Source organism: Cherax quadricarinatus, chromosome 30, assembly GCF_038502225.1.
Source record: "Cherax quadricarinatus isolate ZL_2023a chromosome 30, ASM3850222v1, whole genome shotgun sequence".
In the NCBI taxonomy this organism is placed as follows: Eukaryota; Metazoa; Arthropoda; class Malacostraca; order Decapoda; family Parastacidae; genus Cherax; species Cherax quadricarinatus.
In genome coordinates, this window is record NC_091321.1 from 16,671,159 (window position 1) to 16,697,096 (window position 25,938).

General features: G+C 37.6%; 2 protein-coding genes across 9 annotated transcripts in view; one reads left to right on the top strand and one right to left on the bottom strand.

Annotated features, from left to right (window-relative positions):
- Positions 1 to 7,322, bottom strand: part of LOC128692501 (tRNA pseudouridine(38/39) synthase) — a 29,561-nt gene extending 22,239 nt beyond the window's left edge. The window contains exon 1 of one of the 3 annotated variants that reach the window (XM_070089959.1): positions 7,304 to 7,322. The gene's annotated coding sequence lies outside the window, so the exon portion shown is untranslated. Of the gene's footprint in view, positions 1 to 6,319; positions 6,677 to 7,173 lie in introns of those variants that run through there. The other 2 variants (XM_070089958.1, XM_070089956.1) reach the window with 2 other exon arrangements.
- A 3-nt stretch (positions 7,323 to 7,325) lies between these two features.
- The window catches only part of LOC128692690 (ATP-dependent DNA helicase DDX11), a 38,437-nt gene continuing 19,824 nt past the window's right edge, over positions 7,326 to 25,938 (top strand). For 3 of the 6 annotated variants that reach the window (XM_053781988.2, XM_070089953.1, XM_070089955.1), the window contains exons 1-7: positions 7,326 to 7,432; positions 13,551 to 13,700; positions 14,215 to 14,280; positions 18,082 to 18,270; positions 19,657 to 19,756; positions 21,281 to 21,399; positions 24,356 to 24,522. In XM_053781988.2, the coding sequence (XP_053637963.1) occupies positions 7,346 to 7,432; positions 13,551 to 13,700; positions 14,215 to 14,280; positions 18,082 to 18,270; positions 19,657 to 19,756; positions 21,281 to 21,399; positions 24,356 to 24,522 (878 nt within the window). In that variant the 5' untranslated portion in view covers positions 7,326 to 7,345. The other 3 variants (XM_053781989.2, XM_070089954.1, XM_053781990.2) reach the window with 3 other exon arrangements.

Consider the following 25,938-nt stretch of genomic DNA (forward strand, 5'->3'; position numbering starts at 1 on the left):
AAGTGTAGCTAACATTAGTAATGTGTATTTAAAATTTATATTACAATTTTTTACATGTAATTGCTAAGCTCAAGTAGCTAGAATTTATTTAAAGGTAAGTTGTACTATTTACCTTTATAAAGTGCATAATTTAGTACATAATCAGTGTTATTAAGTTGAATTTAATACATTACATCATGGCTGAAAATGAGGAAATTAATGTAGAAGGCAAACATATGGAATATAGAGTAAAGAAAGCCTCACTGCAAGCTAGGAAGGGGCATGTAACAAAAGCATACAATAAATGTTTGGAATTAATGAATCAAGAAACTGTGAATACTGATGATTTAAAATTGTATTTAGATGCTTTAGGTAATAGATATGATTCATACAAATTATATTACAACAAATATGAAGGAGATTTGTTAGTAAACTGTGTAGATGAGACTGAAGTAGATCTCATAATTAATCAGTATTATGAATTAGAGGAAAAGATTCTTTCTTGTAAAAGTCAGGCCTTGAATAAATTAAAATGTGTAAACCAAGCAGTTGGTCAGTCTGCTCCAACAAATAATATGTCTTTGCTAAAACTCCCAGAATTGTGTTTGCCTGTGTTTAATCCTGGAGAAAATTGGGAGGAATTTTGGTCAATTTTTAAAGCAGCTGTGCATGACAGGAGTGATCTAGCCTGTGTAACTAAATTATTTTACCTCAAAGGACAGGTAAGAGGAGATGCTTACATATTCATACAAGCCTTTCCCAATGTAGATGACTCTTACAAGGAAGCAGTTGACTTGTTGAAAGTCACTTATGGTAATATAGAACAAAGTAGGTTGGATCTAGTGAATATCATTGTTAATTTAAAATCTCCAGATCACACTTACAAAGGTTTACAGCAGTTTAGAGTTAAACTGGAGAGCACTCTCAAAACTTTAAGTAATAAATATAATCTGAAGGAATCAGACTGGTTATTGAGTGCCATAGTACAGAATAAATTCAGCTGTAAAACACTTGAATGACTCTCGAATAAGTATCACAAGAGTTATTTTGGTCTGGAGGAAATAAGACTAGGTCTACAAGAATTAATTGTGCAGTTGCAGACCAGCCAACTAACTCATTTTAAAGATGCAACACATAATAACTCTGAGGTATCTGTCAAGTTTCACAAAGGGAAAAATTATCCCAATGGTAATAATCAAAATTCATTTCCTAACAAGAGTTGCATAGGTGCATATCAAGTAGCAAGAATCAGAAATAATGATTCTCCACTAGGTAAGAAGAATAAGTACCCTCCTAAGAGTAGCCCAGTTAATAAGAAACCAGTCAGAGAAAAGAGAGATTGTCTTTTCTGCAAGGGTACTCATTTATCTAAGAATTGCAATGCATACAATTCATGAAATGATAAAGTTGAAAGATTGGAGGAACTTGACAGATGTATCAGATGTTTAGGTAATCACAATATAAAGGATTGTTATGCCAAATTAAACTTCTGTTATCAATGTCACAAAGGAAGACACCATATAGTCATGTGTAAAGGTCTATATGATAATGTTGATAATAATGATAATGTTGACAATCCTGACACAACAGTGGCTAATGTAAAAATTGCTGCTAATGTTAATAATGATGGTTTTGCTGAAGTAGCCTTACCTGTGTTACAGGTAAAAATTGATGATAAAAGGCATAAATTAAAAAATGTAACTGCATTATTAGACCAGGGATCCCAGCGTACTTTCATAAAACGTCAATGTCTTGATGGTATGAAAGTACAGATGGGAGATCCCACAACTTTAAAATTATCTGGTTTTCTCTCGGATAAAAGGGCTCAATTGTATGACACTGTTTATGTAACTGTCAGGTTGGGCAATGAGAAAAAACGTGTTAATGCAGCAATTGTAGATAGACTTCCAGAGAAAATATCTACAGTAGGGCTTAGTAAAGCTACAGAAAGACTTTCACATAATGTAAATTTAGCACCTTCTGGGGTAAGTGATGATTCTGTAGGCCCAATAAATATTTTGATAGGTAGTGACTATTATGCCTCCTTTGTAAAGGGTATGGTAAAGAAATGTGGTGTCACCCTTTTGAAGACTGCAGGAGGCCATGTAATGTATGGTAGGATTCCTCGTAATAATAATTCATGACTAGAGGAAACTACAAATACCATAACTGTGTGTCTTACTCATGAAGTCGTGCCCCAGTATAATTCTTTCATAGAGGATAGTGTTGAGCCAGTGCATAAATTGTGGGAATTAGACAGCATTGGAATAAATGTAAATGAAGAAAGTCCAGACGATTCTTTTACTCAGGAGCAATACCTGAAAGATGTAAAATTTGAATCTGGACAATACTGGGTACGACTTCCGTGGAGACTGAACCATCCAGAATTGCCCACTAATTGCAGAATGGCATATGGGCAGTTAAAGGCTCAGCTCCGCGAACTGAGTAAGACACCAGAATTGTTAACTGCCTATAATGATATAATTGCTGAACAATTAATTAATATATTTATAGAAGAGGTACCTCCTGAGCAAGCCAAAATTTATGGTCACTATTTGCCACATCACAGAGTGAAGAAGGATTCTAAGACCACTCTTTTCAGGATTGTGTTTAATTGTAGTGCCAGGAGTAACAAAAATGTACCTAGGTTAAATGACTGTTTGATGACAGGTCCGTCGTTGACGGAAAAATTAGGAGATATCTTATTAAATTTCAGAGTAAAGAATTATGCCTTTACGGCTGACATAAGTAAAGCTTTCCTAAGAGTGGGTTTACAAGAGGCTGACTGGGATTGTACCCGCTTCTTATGGCCTGAGAATCCTAGTGACCCACTTAGCCCTCTGAAAACCTTTCGCTTTAGGAGCGTATTATTTGGTGCTACATCCAGTCCGTTCCTACTTCAAGCGAGGATAAATGCACACCTTAAATGTACGGGAAGTCCATTGAGTAAAGTAATGAGCAAACAATTTTATGTGGACAATTTTCTGGGTGTGACGTCAATGAAGAGGAACTGTTAATGACTTATGGAGAGGCTAATAAAATAATGCAAAGTGCAAATATGCCTCTGAGAGAATGGAATAGTAATTCATCCAAATTGAAGGGCAAAATAAGTAAAGATTACCCTGGAGATGAAGTGCCAAAATGTAGTAATGTATTGGGTTTAAATTGGGATACTGAGAGAGATTTGTTAATGTTAAAACCTAATAATTACAGTATGCCCAATAAATTAACTAAGAGAGTTTTGCTTGCTGAAGTTTCCAAATGTTTTGATCCACTAGGTTTAGTGTCACCCCTTACTATAAGAGGGAAATTATTAATTCAGGAAGCATGGAAACTTAAATGTACTTGGGATGAAATTCTACCTGAGGAATTCATTAACAGGTGGGATGAAATAATTGGTGATTATGAAAAAATTCCAATGTTGGAGTTCCCATGCCAGGTGGCCAATCCAAATGGGAAAAATGTAATAGTGTTATTTGTCTTGTTATGTCTAAGGCTAAAGTGTCTCCAATTAAATCACGTACCTTACCTCAGTTGGAATTAACAGCCATTTATGTAGGTGTCAAATTAGCTAATTATATAATAAATAAGTTGCAGGAGATAAATATTAGCAACACTGTAATTTGGTCTGATAATGAGGTATCCTTACAATGGATTCGTAATGGAAACAGTAAAATTGTGTACGTACAAAACAGAGTCGCTGAAATTAATCAGATGCAAGAGAAGTATAATAGTTTGGGTCAGCATATGATAACATTTAATCATATACCTGGTGAGGAGAATCCAGCTGATTTCTTGTCTCTAGGTTTACCTTATGCTAAATTTGTAAATGCTGTATCATGGTTTAAAGGACCGAGCTGGTTGGTAAATAAAGCTAATTGTCCTGTACAAAAGGCGTATATTGCTCCTGTTGAAATTACTGTGACCACCGCTCCAATAGTTTGTCCTTCCTTAGCCATTGATATAAATAGGTATTCTTCTTTACCCAAACTAATCAATGTAACTAAATTGGTGTTTAAATTTCTAAACAAGATGAATATTTCATATAAGTTTTCACATCCTCTTGAATATTGGATAAAGAGGGTACAGGAGGAAATCTATGGAAATGAGATTAAATTGATGATGGAAAGAAAAATTGTGAAAGGTTCTATAATAGAGAAATTGGGGCTGTATTTAGAGAACAATGTAATTAGGTGCAGAGGTAGGTTACAAAATGCTGAATTGGGTGATTATGCTAAACACCCTATCTTACTGCCCAAAACTCATCATCTAACAAATTTGATTGTTCTAAATGCCCATAAAAATGTAATGCATGGTGGGGTACAAGATACCTTAAATTGTATTAGGGAAACTTTCTGGATTCCACAAGGACGGCAAAGTGTAAAAAGGGTGATTAAATCTTGTGTAATATGTTGCCGTGTGGATGCCAGATCCTATATGTACCCAGGTCCTCCACCATTGCCAAAGGAGCATGTACAATTAGTGAAACCATTTGATGTATCAGGTGTAGACTATAGTGGTCCAATAATTTTAACAGGTACGTCAAATGGTGTTCCACTGAAAGTGTATGTTTGTTTGTTCACCTGTACTGCTACTTGGGCAGTTCATTTAGAAGTGGCACAGGACTTGTCTGCAGAACAGTTTATACAGCTGTTTCGAAAATTTGCAGCTAGGAGATCCTGTCCGAGGTTGATGATTTCGGATAATGCCACAAATTTTGTAGCAGTTGCTCAACACTTGATAGAATTAAATAATAGTAATGCTGTTCAATCTCTGTTAACCCAGCGAGGGTGTACCTGGAAATTTATTACTCCTAGAGCCCCTTGGCAGGGAGGGCTGTACGAAAGACTGATAGGCACAGTGAAGAGGTGTCTCCGCAAAGTACTACACCGGAAGAGAATTAATTTGGAAGAATTCCGTGTAGTGTTAGTGGAGGCAGAAAATCGTATAAATAATAGGCCTCTCTCGTACATGAGTGATACACCTGATGCAGATGTATTAACATCTTCTCACCTAATATGTGGAAGGAAATTGGAAGCTGCCCCTGTCTATAGAGATAATCCGGAAGAAAGTGATGAAGATTACAATGATGCGGCAGTGTTGTGTAATAAATTTAAAATGTTAAATAAAGTAATTGATCATTGGTCTAATGTGTGGCATAAGGAATATCTTCTTACACTACGTGAACACTTTTATGGTGCGACAGAGGCAGTAAATCGACAGACCATTCAACCAGGTGACATTGTGTTAATTGACACTGAACAACATCGAACATTGTGGCCTCTGGGCAAAGTATTGACATTGTACCCAGATGCACAAGGTGTTGTCAGGAATGTCAAAGTGTTGTGTCGTGGCCAGGAAAGTTTACGCACAATTAATAAATTGATTCCCTTGGAATTAGGTGTTCAACGAAACGTAAATGAAAATCTGAGGGAAAGTGACACGAGTGATATGGAAGATAACGCAGACCAAGTGATGCCGGAAGATGAAATCATAGTAAGACCTGCTAGGAGAACAGCCACTCAATCCAGAACTGGCTGGAATCGTCTCCTAAAGGAAGGAGTAATTTGAATCGTTTAGCAACGAACTCCAGCCGGCCGCAGTGTGGAAAATACTGTATATATTTTCCAGAAATACAGTAGTTATTAAATGTAAATAGATGGCCATACTGTATTTAAAATTTATGTAATCGAAAATGGGAAGCTGCGCCTGCGCAGAAGGGGACTCAGAAGGGACTCGCCATCTTGGTTTTGAATTGGGTACAAGGTTAGTGAATGGGAAAAATTTTTCATGCTCTAGAGGTTAAAATTGTGCTGACACCTCTCAAATAGGAGGCGAAATTGGTGGATATGCATTCCTGCAAAATTTGAGTATCAGGCGACTGGACAAGAAAGCTCCAGGAACCTCAGATAAGTCTGTTTATGTTTAATTCTGACCAGTAATTTCATAAATTTAGACAGTGAGGTTTTCTGGGTATAATACACATTAATCTCCAGTCAAATTGGTGAGTGATATTAAGATATATTTTCCTTCTGTTATGTAATTGTGTATATATATAACCATTTATTATTTTTAATATACAGTCCACAAATTTATATATTTACCAGTATTCCTGGTGTATGTATATTTCATTTAATTAATAGGTCCAGAGCAACTTGTGGATATGACAGTTGCAGGAATCGAAGGGGGACATTTTTTGCGACCTAGGTGTCCCAAATTCCTACTTGTCTAACTGATAAATAATAATTATCAATGTTCATTTACTGTTATGTATATAATAATGCATTCAGATAAATGCAATTTTCCACACCAATGTTGGTTCAGTAATGTCTGTACTTACTGTTGGTTAAGTAGTGTCTGCTGTCACGTGGTTCAGTGATATCTGTTGTCACTTTTGGTTGTAGTGTCTGTTATCACTATTGGTTCAGTGATGCCTGTTGAGTTTTTTTTTCCCTCGGAATACAAGCAATTTGCTTAAGAGGTTTTATCTCCTCCTGATGACTACAACTTGTGACAAGAAGTCTGGCAAAGTCAGGTGTCTTAACTCCTGAATAAGTTCTCCCAGACACCACCAACGCCGGTGCTGAAGTTCCTCCCAAAATGTTTGTAATTTTATGAAGGAAAAAATGTAATCAAATTGCCTGTTGTTTTTGTTGTGGGTATTAAAGGCCACTGACATCTTACACTATATCGAGCCCTGTGCTTCTTGGTGTTCGAGAAATTAATATTGCATAAAGTTTGGCGATGAAGTACAGTACAATATAACACAATACATTTCTTTATTTCAAATCACTGCAAATACAAAGCATACAATCATTTGAAGGCCCATAGGATGCACAGCATTTCTGGCAAGGATAGGGAACAGGCGTTCCTTTTACAATTAGATATCCTTTTGGTGGTTAACTTTAACAGTTACCTTAATGGTCCTAATAGAAATACCAAATGAAGCCCTAGGAATTATTTTTTTTTTTAGGAAGGGACTCTACCTGACCTAATTGGAAACTTACTTTTCCCGTTTCTTTTCCCAGAGAAAACTTTGTTTCCTTTTTAATCCCGGCCCAGATTTGGGCAGCATATTTTCCTCGGATTCTGGGGAAAAATTGATTCAGTCCCTGGACCCATTATGTACCTCTAATCTGTAAATACCTTTGTAACTTGTCATGATTGTGACCAGATCTACCTGGAGTTCATTACCTTTGTAACTTGTTCAGCTATGAAAACTTTGGGGCTCAATCCCTGGAACCATTATGTACCTCTGTAATCTTTTGACTACCGCCCACAGGATGGGTATGGGGTACATAATAAACACATTAAACTAACTAACCGGGAAAATTTTACTGCTTAAATCTGGACAGCAAAAGTTTTAATGGCCCTTAAAAACTCCTACAACACCACTGTGGCGGCAAAGGCAAAATTCTCCAGAACTCAGGACTTGAGCGCCGGCTTTGGTGGGGTATGGAGTTTATTTTTTTCTCTTGGTGCTGCCTGAGCTGCTAGTTTATTATGCAGCAGCAGCTCACATTGTGAGTGGTTGCTCAGAAGATCAGGATTACAGAGGGCAGTGGAAATAAGTCACTTTGTCTTGACTTTTTTGGGTTATCCCAGGTTCTCTACACATATGCTGCTGTGTATGATAATGTAACGTGTTTGTGTATACCTGGATAAACTTACTTTGCCAGACCTCACTGGACATTGTTAGTCATTTTACATACAGTTTCTTCATATAACTAATCTATACAATATATTTCCTTCAGAGGAGGCGCCTTAACGCCGGTGAAAGATAAGATTTCGTTCGGATTTTTAACCCCGAAGGGTTAACTACCCAGGACAACTCAAGAGTCAGTGCGTCATCAAGGACTGTCTATCTTATTTCCATTGCGGTCCTCAATCTTGTTCCCCAGGATGCGACCCACACCAGTCGACTAACACGCAGGTACCTACTTACTGCTAGGTGAACAGGATAACAGGTGTAAGGAAACGTGTTGAAATGTTTCCACTCGCCAGGAATCGAACCTGGACCCTCCTTGTGTGAAGCGAGAGCTTTGCCAGCCAGGCCACAGGGCCAAGGGCTCTTGGTCCAAAGAATTTGAGCTATCCTCCCTGTTTTATATTAATGGTATACTGACAAGTAGATAAGTAAGACATGCAGCAGTTTAGTGTCTATTGCCAATTTGTTTCACCTGCTCATCAGGCTTCCTCAGTCGAAAGACATAGGTGACTTGAATACGAGAGACAACAGAAGTAGTGGAGAGGTAGTAATGAGGTAGTCAGTCCCTCAGCTTTAAAGAAATAAGTAAGTTTGGGGTAGTCAGTCAGTCAGTCTTGGTAGGTGTTCAGCTCCAGGGCTTTGTATTTCATCTGAAGTCTGCTGAGCAGGTGAAGCATTTTAGCAGTGAAGATGCCAACTGTTTTACTTATGTCTTAGTCATCTACCCTCCCTGTCCTTGCATTGAATATGATGGCTTCAGTTAATAATAATAATATTATTATTATATTTGTGGGGAGTACTCACCTATTTGTGGTTGCAGGGGTCGAGTCATAGCTCCTGGCTGTTTTTTGGATCATACAGCACCTAGTAATGGGAGACATTGAAGTTTGATGTAAAGAAGATGAGAGCAGGTCCTAGGTAATTTATACATATACTGCTATGTATGATAATTTATGTAACTGTATTTATGTGTACCTATACCTGAATAAACTTACTTAAGAACTCTTCACTGGCTCCGGTGAACCTCCCTTGAGGGGCGTATGATTGCCTCTAGGTGCTGTGTAAGTGACTTACACAGGGGTTACACTGTATAACCCCTATGGGCTTAACTCTTCCCTCATGAAATATATAAGTAAATAAAAGTACTTAAGTTTCTGACATAAATCTCAAGAAAATTCAGAGATCTTATTACTACAAAAAACATTAGACACTATTAGTTTACAAGCTGGTGCAAAATGTGGATACACACTCAAGATTTCTTATACCTTATTATTAACAATGATGTTATTTGCTGTTTTCTGTATTGTTTGTTTGAATGTGTGTATAACTGGTTGGATAATTGTACACTAGCTGTATGACCCTTGTGAGTTCAGAACTTAGTTATTATAATAATAATAATAATTGTACACTAAAATATAATGTGCTCCCATTACTTTGCCTCATCCATGACTCATGGATGCACGTTTTTTCAACCTCAGCTAAAGGACTACTGGGGATATTTTTAACGATAAACTTGTTCTTGTTCTCACATCCTTGGATCACCACAATATGACACTGTCATACTTTACACAATGAGATATAAATTATGTAAGGATGTCTAACAAGCTGTCACCCTGTACTAGTTGCAGGGGCAAAAGTGGGACCTCTATTTAATAAGTATCATTAAGTGTCATTTATGCTGCCATTTATTAATGGAAACCTATGTAATTAATAATAATAATATTATTATTATTTAATTATTATTATTCCCATCTCCAGGACTCAGGCCGGACTTGAGTCCTGGAGATGGGAAGTACAGTGTCTACACTCTGAAGGAGGGGTGTTAATGTTGTAGTTTTATAACTGTAGTGTAAAGCACCCCTCTGGCAAGACAATTCAAATTCAAAGTTTATTCTCTATAAGGATTACAATGCTGAGTTTACAGAAATTTGGTTATTGTGTGGTTTACATGTAGTAAAATTGTGATTACAGAGTGTACCACTAGAACGCTTAGCATGGCTAGGCATTTCGGGCAGACTTAGTTTTATTCTTAATTGTAAAATATTACAAATTATGAGGTAAGTTGGTATTATGGCTAAGTGACTAAATACTAGTTTGTGAGTTTAGCAATGTGAATGCTTTTGTTTTGGCACAGTACATAGTTTCAGTATTGGAGTATCACAGGATTCATTATTTTAAGACTGAGATTAATATTTCTGTTTATGGTCAAATGAGTGAGTGAGTGTAAGTGTGAACCACCAGGTGGTATTCGTGTAGTTAGTTGACGGGGTGTATCAGGGAGATAAGATGTTTTCTAATGGTAGTTTTGAAGGTGATGAATGTGTCTGCAGTTCTAGAGTTCTCAGGTAGGGTATTCCAGATTTTAGGGCCTTTGACATACATTGAATTTTTGTAAAGGTTTAGTCGGACACGGGGAATGTCGTAGAGATGTTTGTGTCTGGTGTTATGCCTGTGGGTTCTGTCACAACTATCAAGAAAGCGTTTTAGGTCAAGGTTGATATTAGAGTTTAAGGCCCTGTAGATGTAGATTGCACAGTAGTAAGTGTAGATGTACTGAACAGGGAGTAAGTTTAGGTCTATGAAGAGTGGGGGGGTGTGTTGCCAGGGATGGGATTTAGTGATTATTCTTACTGCAGCTTTTTGTTGGGTTATTATTGGCTTTAGGTGTGTTGCTGCAGTTGATCCCCAAGCACAAATAGCATAGGTGAGGTATGGATAAATAAGTGAGTGGTATAGTGTGAGAAGGGCATTTTGCGGCACGTAGTATCGTATCTTGGAGAGGATCCCAACCGTTTTGGATACTTTTTTGGTTATATGCTGGATATGGGTGCTGAAATTCAGGTTGTTGTCAAGGTATAAGCCTAGGAATTTGCCCCCATTATTTCTGGTAATTAGAGTGTTGTCAATCTTAATGTTAATTTGTGCATCTCCTGCTCTGCTACCAAACATAATATAGTAGGTTTTGTCAGTGTTAAGCCTAAGTTTATTGGCTGTCATCCAAGTCGATATTTTAATCAGCTCCTCATTCACAATGGTGTTGAGGGTGGCAAGATTAGGGTGAGAGATGACATAGGTCGTGTCATCAGCAAAGAGAATGGGTTTCAGGTGTTGGGATACGTTTGGAAGGTCATTAATGTATATGAGGAAGAGCAGGGGACCAAGGACACTTCCCTGCGGAACTCCAGTATCGAGTGGCCGTGTTGCTGATGCTGTGTCTTTAATGGTGACATACTGATACCTATTAGTAATGTAAGATTTGAAATAAGCAAGCGCATGGCCTCTTATACAGTAATGATCAAGTTTGTGGAGTAGGATGTCGTGGTCTACTGTGTCAAAAGCTTTTCTTAGGTCAATAAAAATTCCTAGTGGATATTCCTTATTTTCCAATGCTGTATAAAGCAGATCTAGCATTTTTATGATTGCATCATTAGTGCTTTTATTTTTCCTGAATCCAAGTTGGCAGGGGTTGAGTATGTTTTGAGCCGTTATAAATGAATACAGTCTCCTGTGCACGAGTTTCTCAAAGATTTTGGATAGCAATGGTAAGTTAGATATTGGTCTATAGTTGTTTAAGTCTGTAGGGTCACCACCTTTATGTATTGGTGTAACCCTTGCCATCTTGAGTAGTTTCGGGAAGGTGCTAGTCTCTAGTGACTTGTTAAAAAGTAATGAAATAGCATGCGAAAGGACATGGGCCGCTCGCTTGTACAGTAATGGTGGGACATGAGACAGATTCCCTGAGTTATTTTTAAGTGACTTTATAATCTCAGTGACTTCCGTGGGCTCAGTTGGTGCAAGATAGAAGGAATTAGGGAAATTCCCATCTAGGTAGTCCCCGGCATGGGCATTGGTATGTGGGATTTTACTGGCGAGATTAGATCCTATGGTTGAGAAGAAGTCGTTTATCTTGTTAGCTGTGTCAGTGGGATGTAGTGGTGTTTCATTAGGTTTAGTTAGGACAATATTCTTGGTTTTTCTCAGTTTGTGGGTCCCTAGAATCTGAGAGTGTGTTTTCCAGGTCTTTTTTTATATCTCCTCTAGTGTCTGTGAATCTACTGGAGTAGTATAGTTGTTTGGCTTTCTTTATTACTTTGGTGAGAGCTGATGAATAGTGTTTAAGAATATCTTTGTGTATTAAGCCCTGTCTATATTGCTTTTCGTATTGGTGTTTCTTGTCAATGGATTTCAGAATGGTGCTGGTTAGCCATGGGCGACCAAGCCGTTTGTTTGTGATCTGTTTTGTTTTTATAGGACAATGTTTGTTGTATAGTCTAAGTAATTTGTTAAGAAAAATGTCTGTCCAGTCATCAATACCATTGGCCTTGGAGAATTCTGTAGGCCAATCAATAGTCTCTAGGTCAGCTGTGAACTTCCTTACTGAGGCCTCGTCATGGAGTCTAAATGAGACTTTGTTGTATTCAATATTCAAGTGGTGGTTTACTAATGTTTGTCAGGAGGAAGGTAGGGTAGTGGTCTGTAGTGCTATCTGTGATTATCCCTGATTTAAGGGGGGCTAGTATATTGGTCCATATGTGGTCTATTATGGTTGCACTTGTCTCAGTGAGCCTGGTTGGTTTAGTTATTGTTGGTATGAGAAGTGTGTTGTTCATATTGTTGATGAAATCTGTTACAGGCTGATCATCTAGTAAGCCAAGGTTGATGTTGAAGTCTCCAGCTAAGAGAAGGTGGTGCTTATTCATTTGTCTGTTTGTTATTAGTGACTTTAATTTCTCACTGAAATTTGGGATGTTTGTGTGAGGTATCCGGTAAATGGCACCGATTGTTATAGGCGTCTTAAGGTTTTTTACAGTAAAATTAGCAAAAATGTATTCCCCATATTCATCACTAAAGCAAGTGGTGCTAAGACAAGATAATTGGTTAGAGTAATAGATTGCAATACCACCCCCAACTTGGTTTGGTCTGCAGTTGTGAATTGCTGTGTATCCTGGTAGAGAGTAGATATCTATTTTGTCCTGCTTAAGCCAGGTCTCAGTAAGAATAATGCAGGAGAAGGGTGTCTTTAGTGATTCAAGGAGTGCTAGGAGGTCATCATAGTGTTTGCTTAAGGACCTGATGTTGTAGTTAAGTACTGATAGACTTTTAGCATTGTTTAGGATAGTGGTGGCTTGTGATGCTGTGTAATAAAGGCAGTTACTTTCCAATAGGTTTTGATTGGGTGTCAGATTATGGAGGTTTAGATCAGGGTCAACGTGATCAATCATCTTCTAGGTTTAAATTATGGTTATTTATATCCTGAGTTGTGTGTTGAGTTCTAGTACTGATATCTGTAGTGGTAGGGAGTTTGGACAAGTATATAGCTAGAGTATTTTGGTCATGTAGGGTATAGTCACTACTACACATAATGAAGTTGATGTTGTCTATGTGTTGTGCTGGAATGAACTAAAGTACAACTAGGTATAAACTAGTAATATAAAAATACAAATTAAAAATAGAACAAGACTCTCACTTGTAATTGCACTAAGGTCTAATATAGTGAATTTGGTATTGACTATGTATTGAGTTAGAATGAGCTATGGTACAACTGAATTTAATCTAATAATGTAAAAATACAAATTAAAAATAGCACCAGTCTCTCACTAGTAATTGCACTGATGGAGTGAATGATGATGAAAGTTTTTCTTTTTTGGGCCACCCTGCCTTGGTGGGAATTGGCCGATGTGTTCATAAAAAAATAAAAATAATTAATATTATTATTATTATTTATTATGCATTAGTTATGCCCTGAATGTTATGCACTATGTTCTCTGCCAAACATAATATTTTGCCTATATCTATAAGAAATGTGTTGCATTATTAATGAACAAAATTGTTTTTATATAGTAATCAGCATTTTGTATTACAGAAATTAAAAAGTACAATGAATGAGCTGTTGCCACCTGAAGATTTTCCATTCCCTTTCCCTCCCTATGACATTCAGAAGGACTTCATGAAAAATTTATTTTCTACACTGGAGAAGGAACAGCTTGGGATATTTGAGAGTCCCACAGGGACAGTAAGTGTCATACTTGAGTTCATTAACTTTTTGGTACAGGTACAACATCGATTTTCTGGACACTGATGGTCCAGAACCACACAAATTTATGAGCAGGAACTTGAAATTCCTGCAGTAGTATATTTACCACCAAACTGTACATCACTTATCCAACCCCAAGACCAAGGAAACTGCACTCTCTAAAGGCGGAAAAATCAGTAATCCAGAAAGGCTTTGGAACCAAAGGTCCGAAAAATCAATATTGTACCTGTATGCCATGCTTGTGTTCAGTAATATTTGGTATGTTATGGATTATTTTATTTCAAATATTTTACAAATTGTAAATTGAATAAAAACTTTACAAATGTTGCTAGTGTATATAATGTTCATATCTAGGTCTTTTATTATTCATATTTTTTTCATCATGCAAAGTCTTGCATACTTCTACGTGGAAATTGCAAGGGTACCAGCATAAATTTGCTAACATATTTTACGTACATTTTTGTTTTTGCTGTTTATAATTTGTTTTTTTCAGGGCAAGTCACTGAGCTTGATATGTGGCGCTCTTACCTGGCTGAGAGATCACAATGAGCATTATAAGGTTTGTAATTGACATATGTTAAAAACTTTTTTGAAACATTATCCAAAATATTTGTATACATGAATACTGCTACCTGCTACATTTATGTAGTTGCAGTTGATTTTTTTTATGATGACTTGTTTTAAGTTTCTTGTAATAAAGTTAGAAAATTGCCTTACAATTTACAAAGGTAAATCTAAAATATTTTTAATTCAATGTTTATCTTATTGCTTTTGTTTTTGTGCTTTGTGCACCTCATGACAAATTTTCTTGAGATCTGGTTGTTCCCAATGCAACCATTGTTAGTTCCTCAACTGCTTATGAAATTGCCTAGTGATGATCTTTCCTGAGACCTGGTTGTTCTCTGTCCAACCAAAATTACCTCCTTGATTGCTTATCTAGTCACCAAATGACAATTTTTTTTGAGACCTGTAAGCTCACAAAGCAACCACAGTTATTTTCTTGACTGCTTCTCCAATCATTACAGTTGTCCAGCTACAAAATATTTATATTACTCCAGAATTAGGAAGGTGATGCAAAAGATTTTTTGTCTCCGGTACATCAAATCCCAAAGAGCATTCTACCCTTATTTATTCCAGTCTAACACACTAGCATGTTCCTGCTGGATGTTAAGCCCACATAAGGTCAATTTATTTTTTGCATCCTTCCAAACCCCCTCCCAGAGGGTCTCTACACTTCCTTCTATCAACCCCAAATACTATACTCCTTAACTTATTACCTTCAGTGAACACAATTAACTAACATGTGTTTATTATATTGCTGGTGTGTTTGCTTTCTTCTATTTAGTTTTAAGTATTTTAATACGTAATGACTCACTGATAAAAAATCAACATTCCTTAAGTATGATGACAGTATTATGGAATAGTAAAAGCCAAAATAAAAGCTTTGGAAATGGGTGACAGTAACTCAGTAACTAAATTTCTCCTAATATAGTGGAACCTTGGTTTTCGTATGCCCCAGTTTTCGTAGGATTCGGTTTTCAACGACTTTTTTCGTCGAAATTTTGTCTCAGTTTTCATACATTTGCTCGGTTTTCGTAGCATTGAAAAGGGTCCGTACCAAACGCGTCCACATGACTCGGCCACTGAAGTGCCCACACAAGCATCCCATGCGTTCGTGACTCAGTCTGCCTTTGTTTCTCATTGAGTGAGCATCTCCCTGCCCATTCATCCAAAACATTTCATAATAATCCATTGTTTTTTGGGCTTGTTTATTGAGAGCGACTGCTAAATAAGACACCATGGGGCCAAAGAAAGCTCTGAGTGCTAGCCCTTTGATAGAGAAGGCAAAAAACACGATAGAATTCAAGAAAGAACTCGTAGCAAAGTACAGAAGTTGCATACAAGTGGCTGATCTCGCCAGGATGTATGGGAAGTCCACATTAATGATCAGTTCCATCCTGGCGAAGAAAAAAGAAATCAAGGAAGCTGATGTTGCAAAAGGGGTCAATGTGCTAATGAAACAGAGATCGCAAACAATCGAAAATGTTGAGAAGTTATTGTTGGTGTGGATCAACAAAAAACAGTTAGCGGGAGATAGTGTTTTGGAGGCAATAATTTGCGAAAAGGCAAGGCAGTTGCATGTGGATCTCACAAAGAAAATGCCTGGAACGAGTGCTGCTGTTAGTAAATGTAAGGACACCAGAGGCTGGTTTGACAAATTCAAGAAGTGAACTGGCATACACAATGTATCAAGGCATGACGAGGCTGCAAGTTTGGACAAACGTGGGCCTGAAGAATTCATTGATGAATTCAAGGAGTACGTAGAGGCTGAAGGATTCCTCCCCAACAAATCTTCAGTTGTGGTGAAACAGGCCTCTTTTGGAAGAAAATACCCAGAGAACCTACATCACACAGGAGGAAAAGGCACTGCCAAGACATAAACCTATGAAGGATAGGCTAACTCTTTTGTTCTGTGGTAATGCTAGTGAGGATTTCAAAGTGAAGCCTTTGCTGGTGTATCACTCTGAAAATCCCCAAGTGTTCAAGAAAAAAACATCATCAAGAGTAAATTGTGTGTGATGTGGAAGGCTAACAGTAAGGCATGGGTCACCAGGCAGATTTTCATTGAGTGGGTCAATGAAGTGTTTGGCCCGAGTGTGAAGAAATACCTCCTGGAAAATCAGTTGCCACTCAAGTGCCTCCTGATAATGGACAGTGCTCCTGCTCATCCTCCAGACTTGGAAGACCAATTGTTGGAGGAGTTTAGTTTCATCACAGTGAAGTTCCTGCCCCCTAATACCACTCCTCTCATCCAGCCCATGGACCAGCAGGTCATTTCAAACTTCAAAAAACTCTACAACAAAGCACTGTTTCAAAGGTGCTTTGAAGTGACCTCGGACACTGAATTGACCCTAAGAGAGTTCTGGAGGAATCACTTCAGTATCTTCAGTTGCATAAGCCTTATAGATAAGGCTTGGCAGGGAGCGACTTCTAGGACGATGAACTCTGCTTGGAGAAAATTGTGGCCAGAATGTGTCCTCGAGAAGGATTTTGAAGGGTTTGAGGCTGACCATGATGACCCTACACCTATTGTGGAATCTGTTGTGTCTTTGGAGAAGTCCATGGGGTTGGATGCGAGTGGCCAGGATGTGGAAGAGTTGGTGGACGACCACAGGGAAGAGCTAACCACTGAAGAGCTGCAAGACCTTCAGCTGGAACAACAACAGATCGCAGCTGAGAAAATTGCTTCAGAGGAGGAGGAAGAGAGAAGGGAGAATGTGCCTTCTTCACTGATTAAGGACATCTGTGCAAAGTGGAGTGAGTTACAAAGGTTTGTGGAGAAATATCGCCCTAACAAAGCTGTTGCAAGCCGTGTCTGCAAAACGTTCAATGACAATGCCTTGTCCTATTTTAGGCAAATCTTAAAGAGATGCCAGAAACAAATCTCTCTGGACAGATTTTATATGCAACAGGGGTACAGTGACTCTCCAGCTGGTCCTAGTGTCAGTAAAAGACAAAGAAGGGAAGTAACCCTTCCAAACAATAACCTCTCCTCCTCCCTCTCCCCTCCTCGCCGTCTTCCATACGCCAACAAGAGTCTTCAATAAAGGTAAAGGTTAAATGTTAATTTATCCACTTCATTAGTCATTTATATTTATTTCTCATTGTTTTCTGTATGTAAAACTATAGGTATTCTCTATAAAATGTATTTTTTTGTTAATATTTTTAGGTGTCTGCAATGGATTAATTGGATTTACATTATTTCTTATGGGAAATATTGATTTGGCTTTCGTCAGACTTTCTAGAACAGATTAATCACGAAAACCGAGGCTTCACTGTACATTAACCCTTAAACTGTCCAAACAGATAGACGTTCAGATCCGTAGTGCTCCAAAAGTAGATCTACGTTTTTTTTACACATTTTCAAATATAACAAAAAAAAAATGTAGATAAAAGTTTTTTTACACATTTTCAAATGTAAAAAAAAAATAAGATCTACGTTTTTTACATACTTTCAAATGTTAAAAAAACGTAGATCTACGTTTGGACAGTTTAAGAGTTAAAGCAAGGAATAAGCACTGGCTAATTGTTCATGTACAATATTACTTTCCCTGCTGTTGATTTCATAAGTTTATGAAACTAATTTATTCATTACTGAAAAAATGTAGCTAGAGTAAATGGCAATTGAAATATGTTTGCTGTATTGTACACATTTCTTTTATAGTGTCCATGAGACATCTTTGGTGCAGTGAATTCATGGTGTTTAAATGTGTTATGCTCTCACCATTTGTCTAATTAATGCTAGGTCTTTTTGCTACTTGCATATGATGACTCACCATAATAATGCACTAATCATCAGGCCGAATTAATGAGGAAAGTTAAAGAAAATGAAAATGCAAAAGATGATGATGGTCCTGACTGGTTCAGTGCAGCCACTAAGAGACTGGAAGAAAAGGAGGAGATTAGGAAGTGTCAGCTTGCACTTCAGGAGCTGGAGAAGCAAGAGAAGAAGGTGCAGGCACTTAAAGAACGACGACATGTTATCAAGGTGTGCGCTGGAGAACTGTAACACTGCAGTGTATTTCATATTCTTTAATCATCCACACTGATTCTCCGCTATTACAGTACTGTAAATAATAATAGTTATTTTTTTATGAGATTTGTTTTGAATCCAACCTTTGATAGAACTGGTAAATGCAAAATAGTTATGAATAATAAAAATGAGGATCTCAAAGAGTTACAGAAGAACAAAAAGGCACAGTACTGTGTATTGAGGATTTACTTGCTTGTGTGATAATAGTGTTTGTTCAGTAATAATCAGATACTCTTTAAAAAAGTATCCAAAACAGTTGGGATCCTCTCCAAGATACTATACTACGTGCCGCAAAATGCCCTTCTCACACTATACCACTCACTTATTTATCCATACCTCACCTATGCTATTTGTGCTTGGGGATCAACTGCAGCAACACACCTAAAGCCAATTATAACCCAACAAAAAGCTGCAGTAAGAATAATCACTAAATCCCATCCCTGGCAACACATCCCCCCACTCTTCATAGATCTAAACTTACTCCCTGTTCAGTACATCCACACTTACTACTGTGCAATCTACATCTACAGGACCTTAAACTCCAATATCAACCTTGACCTAAAATGCTTTCTTGATAGTTGTGACAGAACCCACAGGCATAACACCAGACACAAACATCTCTACGACATTCCCCATGTCCGACTAAACCTTTACAAAAATTCAATGTATGTCAAAGGCCCTAAAATCTGGAACACCCTACCTGAGAACTCTAGAACTGCAGACACATTAATCACCTTCAAAACTACCATTAGAAAACATCTTATCTCCCTGATAAACCCCATCAACTAACTACACGAATACCACCTGGTGGTTCACACACTCACTCACCCATTTGACCATAAACAGAAATATTAATCTGAATCTTAAAATAATGAATCCTATGATACTCCAATACTGAAACTATGTACTGTGCCAAAACAAAAGCATTCACATTGCTAAACTCGCAAACTAGTATTTAGTCACTTAGCCATAATACCAACTTACCTCATAATTTGTAATATTTTAAAATAAAGAATTAAACTAAGTCTGCCTGAAATGCCTAGCCATGCTAGGCGTTCTAGTGGTACACTCTGTAATCATTATTTAACTACATGTAAACCACACAACAACCAAATTCTGTAAATTCAACATTGTAATCTTTATAGAGAATAAACTTTGAATTTTGAATTTTGAAAGTTTGCTGTTAATATTGCATAACACTAGTGTATTTTGTTATCTTTTTTTTTTTCATTAGTCATGTTGATTTCAAGTTCTACATTAGTGATGGGAATACATGCAGTGATTGCATTGTGGGTATTTTTATTTAAATTCCCAGCATTATCTGTTTATATATTTTACCAGAGGTCAAATGTCCAGAAAGTTGATGATGAGTTTGAAGAGTTGTTTCGAGATTTGCACGAAGTACAGGAAAATGTTCGACGAGAATTAAGCTCCATTAGTGGTAAAGATATATTTTTTGTTTAGTTTTTTCCTCATCATCTAATTCTGTATTTACTCTAGTTGTGGTGCTGAAATAATGTACAGCACTTAATATTTTGTGCAAAATAAATTCTTAGCCAATATATATGAAAATTTCTGAAAGTACCAGACATTTGAATATATCCTGCTAGGGATAGGATTTTAATTGGTTTGTTAGATCCCCTCTAGCCAAGGGCAAGGCTGTATATGTTCAGTAACCCATCCAGTTACTAGCCAAACCAAACAATGCTTAACTTGCCTTGCCAAGCCTTGCATATATTATCCAGTGCTATACAAATGGTGCTAGATAACATATTACTATAAAATTCTACAGAAAATGTGCTCAAATTTTGGGCAGGACTATATAATACTGCACTAACAAATAAGGTAATATACAGTAGTACTATATAGTATTCTAGGGGGTTAAAAGGCTATGGTTTATTTAATGCACCGACAGAATACTTATACGTATTTATAAATAAAAAAATTTCAGTTTACTTATAAAAAATTTAATGTGGAGATTTTCAGTCAAAGATTCACTCATTCTGGAACAGATCATGATGCCAAATATTTTGCATTTTAACACACCAACTGTGTCCCACCAAGGCAGGGTGACCCAAAAAAGAAGAAATGAAAGTTTTCCTTTTTACATTTAGTAATTTATGAAGGAGTTACTAGCCCCTTGCTCCTGGCATTTTAGTTGCCTCTTACAACACTTTTGGTTACAGACAGAAGCAGACTGGCCATACGGGCATTTGGACAATGCTCGGTGGCCCATTGGGCTGGGTAAAAAAAAAAAAAAAGCTGAAAAAATGTCATGAAAAACTGAAGTCATAGCCAAAAATAAATTTAATTTTTAAGTGGATTTTATTTGTATTTTTTTCAAGCATTTTCTCTGTTTTTCTCAGATAAGCAACATTAATGAACAATGAGCTGCCCTGACAGATGACGGATGCCTGGGCAGGTTTTAAGACACAGTCTGCTTTCTGCTTATGGAGGAAGGATTCTTTTTCACTGCCCCATGGAGTTGATACCAAATACATCACCTAAATTTTATTTTGACATGTGAACAGTGCATTTCTAACAATAACTGTTTGTTATTATTGATTGCAGTACAATTACAATAGTTTTATTTTAGTGAATTTATATACAGTATTTTTTATTTTTTACAATCACAGGCATGAATAATTTTTTTAACTTATTTTTGGATGAGTGTTAGATCAATATCTGAACTCAAATTGGTCAGCTAACCATGACTAACTGAAATGGAAATAGGTCATTTAATCATGATTATTTGAACTGAAAATTGGTTGATTAACAGTGATTCTGGATGGATGATGCTTCGAATAATAGAACGTCTGCTTTGTGGTATTGAGTATGAATTTGCGTTTAAAACATTATATCATATAGAAAAATCTAGTAACAAAGTAAGATTACATTAATGAATTAAGTGATAGTTCACATTCAGCATTTAATGCTGCAAACACTTTAAATGGTATACCCACAGGTGGAGAGATGCTATCACCTGAGGAGGCATCTTTGTTACTAGATGACTACTGCAGTGATGATGAGGCACAGAAGAGCAGTAAGGAAAATGAAGAGGAAGATGACAGTGGTTGTTTAAAAGTAAAGTTTTGATGCTTTTGCATGTTCATATGATGCTTTTACATGTTCATAAATGTAGTGTGTGCATATATTTCTTTTATCACATACAGTGTAATTTTTAAGAATAATATATGTCTTCATTAGAAAGAGATTAGAGGAGAGAAAATTAGTATTGTTTAGAGCATTTAGGAACTTGAAAGATATTACCCATCAAGACGGTATCCTGAAAAAAGAGGAAACACTTTCACCGTCATTCATTCAATCACTGTCTTGCCAGAAGTGTGTTGACATCACAGCTCAGATGACCCTCTGAACTACAGCATCCCCTCCTCTGCTTCAGAGTGCAGGCACCACAGTTCCCACCTCCAGAACTCCACCTCCAAAACTCAAGTCTGGCTAACCAGTTTTTCTGAATCCCTTCATAAATGTTACTTTGCTCACACACTGGCAGCACATCAGCTCATAAAACCACTTGCCTCTACTCCTGTCTAACTCTTTCACACAAGCCTGTTGGCTGTCCAAGCCCCTAGTGCTCAAAACTTCCTTGCCCCTTCCCTCTAGCCCTTCCTGAGATGACCCCTACCCTCCCTCTCCCTCCCTCTCCCTCCCTCCCTCTCCCTCTCTGTCCCTCCCTCTCCCTCCCTCCCTCTCCCTCCCTCTCTCCCTCCCTCTCTCCCTCCCTCTCCCTCCCTCTCCCTCTCCCTCCCTCGCCCTCTCCCTCCCTCTCCCTCCCTCTCCCTCCCTCTCCCTCCCTCTCCCTCCCTCTCCCTCCCTCTCCCTCCCTCTCCCTCCCTCTCCCTCCCTCTCCCTCCCTCTCCCTCCCTCCCTCTCCCTCCCTCTCCCTCCCTCTCCCTCCCTCCCTCCCCTCCCTCCCCTCCCTCCCCTCCCTCCCCTCCCTCCCTCCACTCTACTGACAGAGAAGCATGTAATGTGAAAATGAAATCAGGCCATTTATTAGGGACACTTTGCGAGTCCCACCTCTGTAAGTTTAATAAGTAATGTAATATTGCATTAAAAAAAACTTATGGAATGAATTTAAAAATTAACCTAACTTATCCTACTGGCCCATGTGAGATGCATCATACTCACATTTAATCATTCCCACTCGTCTAGCTGTTCAGGATTATGAAATTCAAAGTTGCTAAGCTGAGATAAAGTTGAGAGGTCTCGTATGACATTTGATTTGATAACACTGAAGGAATACTGAAAATATATATGCTGATGATTAAAACACATGTGCAACAGTTCAGTATCTTTATTGTTGAAGTGTTTCATTTATGCAGTAGGCTTCTTCAGTCAAATACAGAGGAGAAAGGATTGTAGGCAGCAGTAGTGGTGTGGTAAAGATGATGAAATCAGTCTATCAGCCTTGGAGAAATAGTATTTGAAGTGGTCAGTCCCGTCAGCCTAAGAAATGTTTAGCTTCATGGTTTGGAGCTTAACAGTTCTCCAGGCTAATGGATGATAAACATGTAATAATATGCTTTTAAGATAGAAGTGTTATAATGCACTATTGTACTCGGTGTTTCATTTTATTTTATTGTTTTGCTTGTGCTTGCACTTTGTTTATAAACATGCAGACAGATAAACCTGATAGTTTGTGTAAAGTAAGGTTTATGTGTGATAAGGTTAAGAATTTATGTACCTTCCAAGGATAAATGTAAGCATTAGCCTCTTTCTTCTTCTTTCAACGTGCCAGCCGTATCCCACTGAGGTGTGGTGGCCCAAAAGAAAAAAACTAAAGTTTCTCCTTTTAAATTTAGTAATATATACAAGAGAAAGGGTTACTAGCCCCTTGCTCCCAGCATTTTAGTTGCCTCTTACAACACGCATGGCTTACAGAGGAAGAATTCTGTTCCACTTCCCCATGGAGATAAGAGGAAATAAACAAGAACAAGAATTAGAAAGAAAATAGAAGAAAACCCAGAGGGGTGTGTATATATATGCTTGTACACGTATGTGTAATGTGACCTAAGTGTAAGTAGAAGTAGCAAGACGTACGTGTAATCTTGCATATTTATGAGACAGACAAAAGACACCAGCAATCCTACCATCATGTAAAACAATTACAGGCTTTTGTTTTACACTCACTTGGCAGGATGGTAGTACCTCCCTGGGCAGTTGCTGTCTACCAACCTACTACCTACAAGCATTAGCCTCATCATCCATTATAAATGTGTAGATTTGAGAATTGCTTGATCCCATTTTCATTTTAAGTCAAAGTTTTCAATTAAAATACAGCCTCACCTCACTTAATGACGGAGTTCCTTTCCTAAGACCATGTCGGTAAGCGAATTCGTCACTGTGTGAGGATCATACTATAATGGTTGTGGGTTTGTGTCAACGATCTTTGATATTGTTTTCATGTCGCCTTTGCACCATTTATAACATTTCTGGTATATTTTTAAATGTTTATACAGTAGTGTTGTGTATATTGTAATAAACAGAATAGAAGAAATCAGCTCTAATATACATTATTTAGGTATGCATTCTGGTCAGAGAGCCTGTCGTAAGTCTGAGTTGTTAGTAAAGGAGTATGTCGCTAAGTGAGGAGAGGCTGTATGTCCCCTTTCCTTCCAGTTTTTCATTCAGTAGTACTGCCACACCTTTGTTCTTGCTTTCAGAGACACTTTACCTAATTCTTTTAATTCCTTCCTATTTTATATTTCCATACATTTTAATTTTGTTTCATTCATTGCTAAGACATCCATGTTCTTTATATTATAATGCTACCAATCATCCCACACTCAGCTTCAAAATTTCCATTTTCTTTTTTTCTGTAATTACATGTAGAAAAAAAGGGTAACCATTCCCTTAGTTCAGGCAGTTTAGTTGTCTCTTACCATATGCATGGGTATGTGGAAATTGGAAATAATAGCAACACTGCAGGTTTTAGAACAGATTCAAGAAATACAGGGAATTAATGCAGATACATATACAATAAGTATACTGTTTTATGTTTTTTTTGTTTTTACAGATTTATTACTGCAGTCGTACTCATTCTCAGCTGTCACAGTTTGTGCATGAGGTGCAGAAAACAGCATTTGGGGAAGATGTGAGAGTTGTATCATTAGCATCTCGACAAAACCTGTGTGTTAATGAGGCAGTCAACAAACTTGGTAACATGTCCCTTATTAATGACAAGTGAGGATCCAAATGGCCCTAGTTTAATTGTCCACTTCAAATGAAGTGTGCAGCATCATTTCCCAGCTGTTAATCTTTATTTACCATCCTTGCCATAAAGAAACCTGAATTCTGTCAAAAACTATGATTCACTACAAACGACTCACGAAATCATAATTTTTTTTTTTTTTCAACAAGTCGCCCATCTCCCACCGAGGCAGGGTGACCCAGAAAGAAAGAAAATCCCCAAAAAGAAAATACTTTCATCATCATTCAACACTTTCACCTCACTCACACATAATCACTGCTTTTGCAGAGGTGCTCAGAACACAACAGTTTAGAAGCATATACGTATAAAGATACACAACATATCCCTCCAAACTGCTAATATCCCGAAACCCCTCCTTTAGAGTGCAGGCATTGTACTTCCCATTTCCAGGACTCCAGTCCGGCTATATAAAAATAAAAATCATAATAACACAATAAAAAACAAACCATGGTACGGGTAAGGTCTGAACTCACGGCAAGTGAGTTGTAAAACTCCAGGCCAGTGCGTAAGCCACTGGACCAGCTGGCTACAATAAGATTCATCCAACTAGGCATATTTATGCACCATAGGGAGGCTAGCATAAGTCCCATTGTGACCACAAATGCAAGTTTTTACAGATGACTCTCCTGCCTGCTTGGCCATGATAAACTCTTGCTCAAGTCTCCTCGAAGCCTGGAGTTTTATAACTTGCTTGCCGTGACTTTGAGCTCCGCCTGTACCGTGGTTTATTAACTGCAAGTATTTTCACAGGAAAAATGTCCATTAATGGATAATGAATCACTTTCTAGTTGTAGCTACACTGAGAGTAAAAGGTAGATGGGATACAAGGAGAATAGAAGCATCAGGGAAGAGAGAGGTGAAGGTTTATAAACTAAAAGAGGAGGCAGTTAGGGTAAGATATAAACAGCTATTGGAGGATAGATGGGCTAATGAGAGCATAGGCAATGGGGTCGAAGAGGTATGGGGTAGGTTTAAAAATGTAGTGTTAGAGTGTTCAGCAGAAGTTTGTGGTTACAGGAAAGTGGGTGCGGGAGGGAAGAGGAGCGATTGGTGGAATGATGATGTAAAGAGAGTAGTAAGGGAGAAAAAGTTAGCATATGAGAAGTTTGTTTTACAAAGTAGAAGTGATGCAAGGAGGGAAGAGTATATGGAGAAAAAGAGAGGTTAAGAGAGTGGTGAAGCAATGTAAAAAGAGAGCAAATGAGAGAGTGGGTGAGATGTTATCAACAAATTTTGTTGAAAATAAGAAAAAGTTTTGGAGTGAGATTAACAAGTTAAGGAAGCCTAGAGAACAAATGGATTTGTCAGTTAAAAATAGGAGAGGAGAGTTATTAAATGGAGAGTTAGAGGTATTGGGAAGATGGAGGGAATATTTTGAGGAGTTGTTA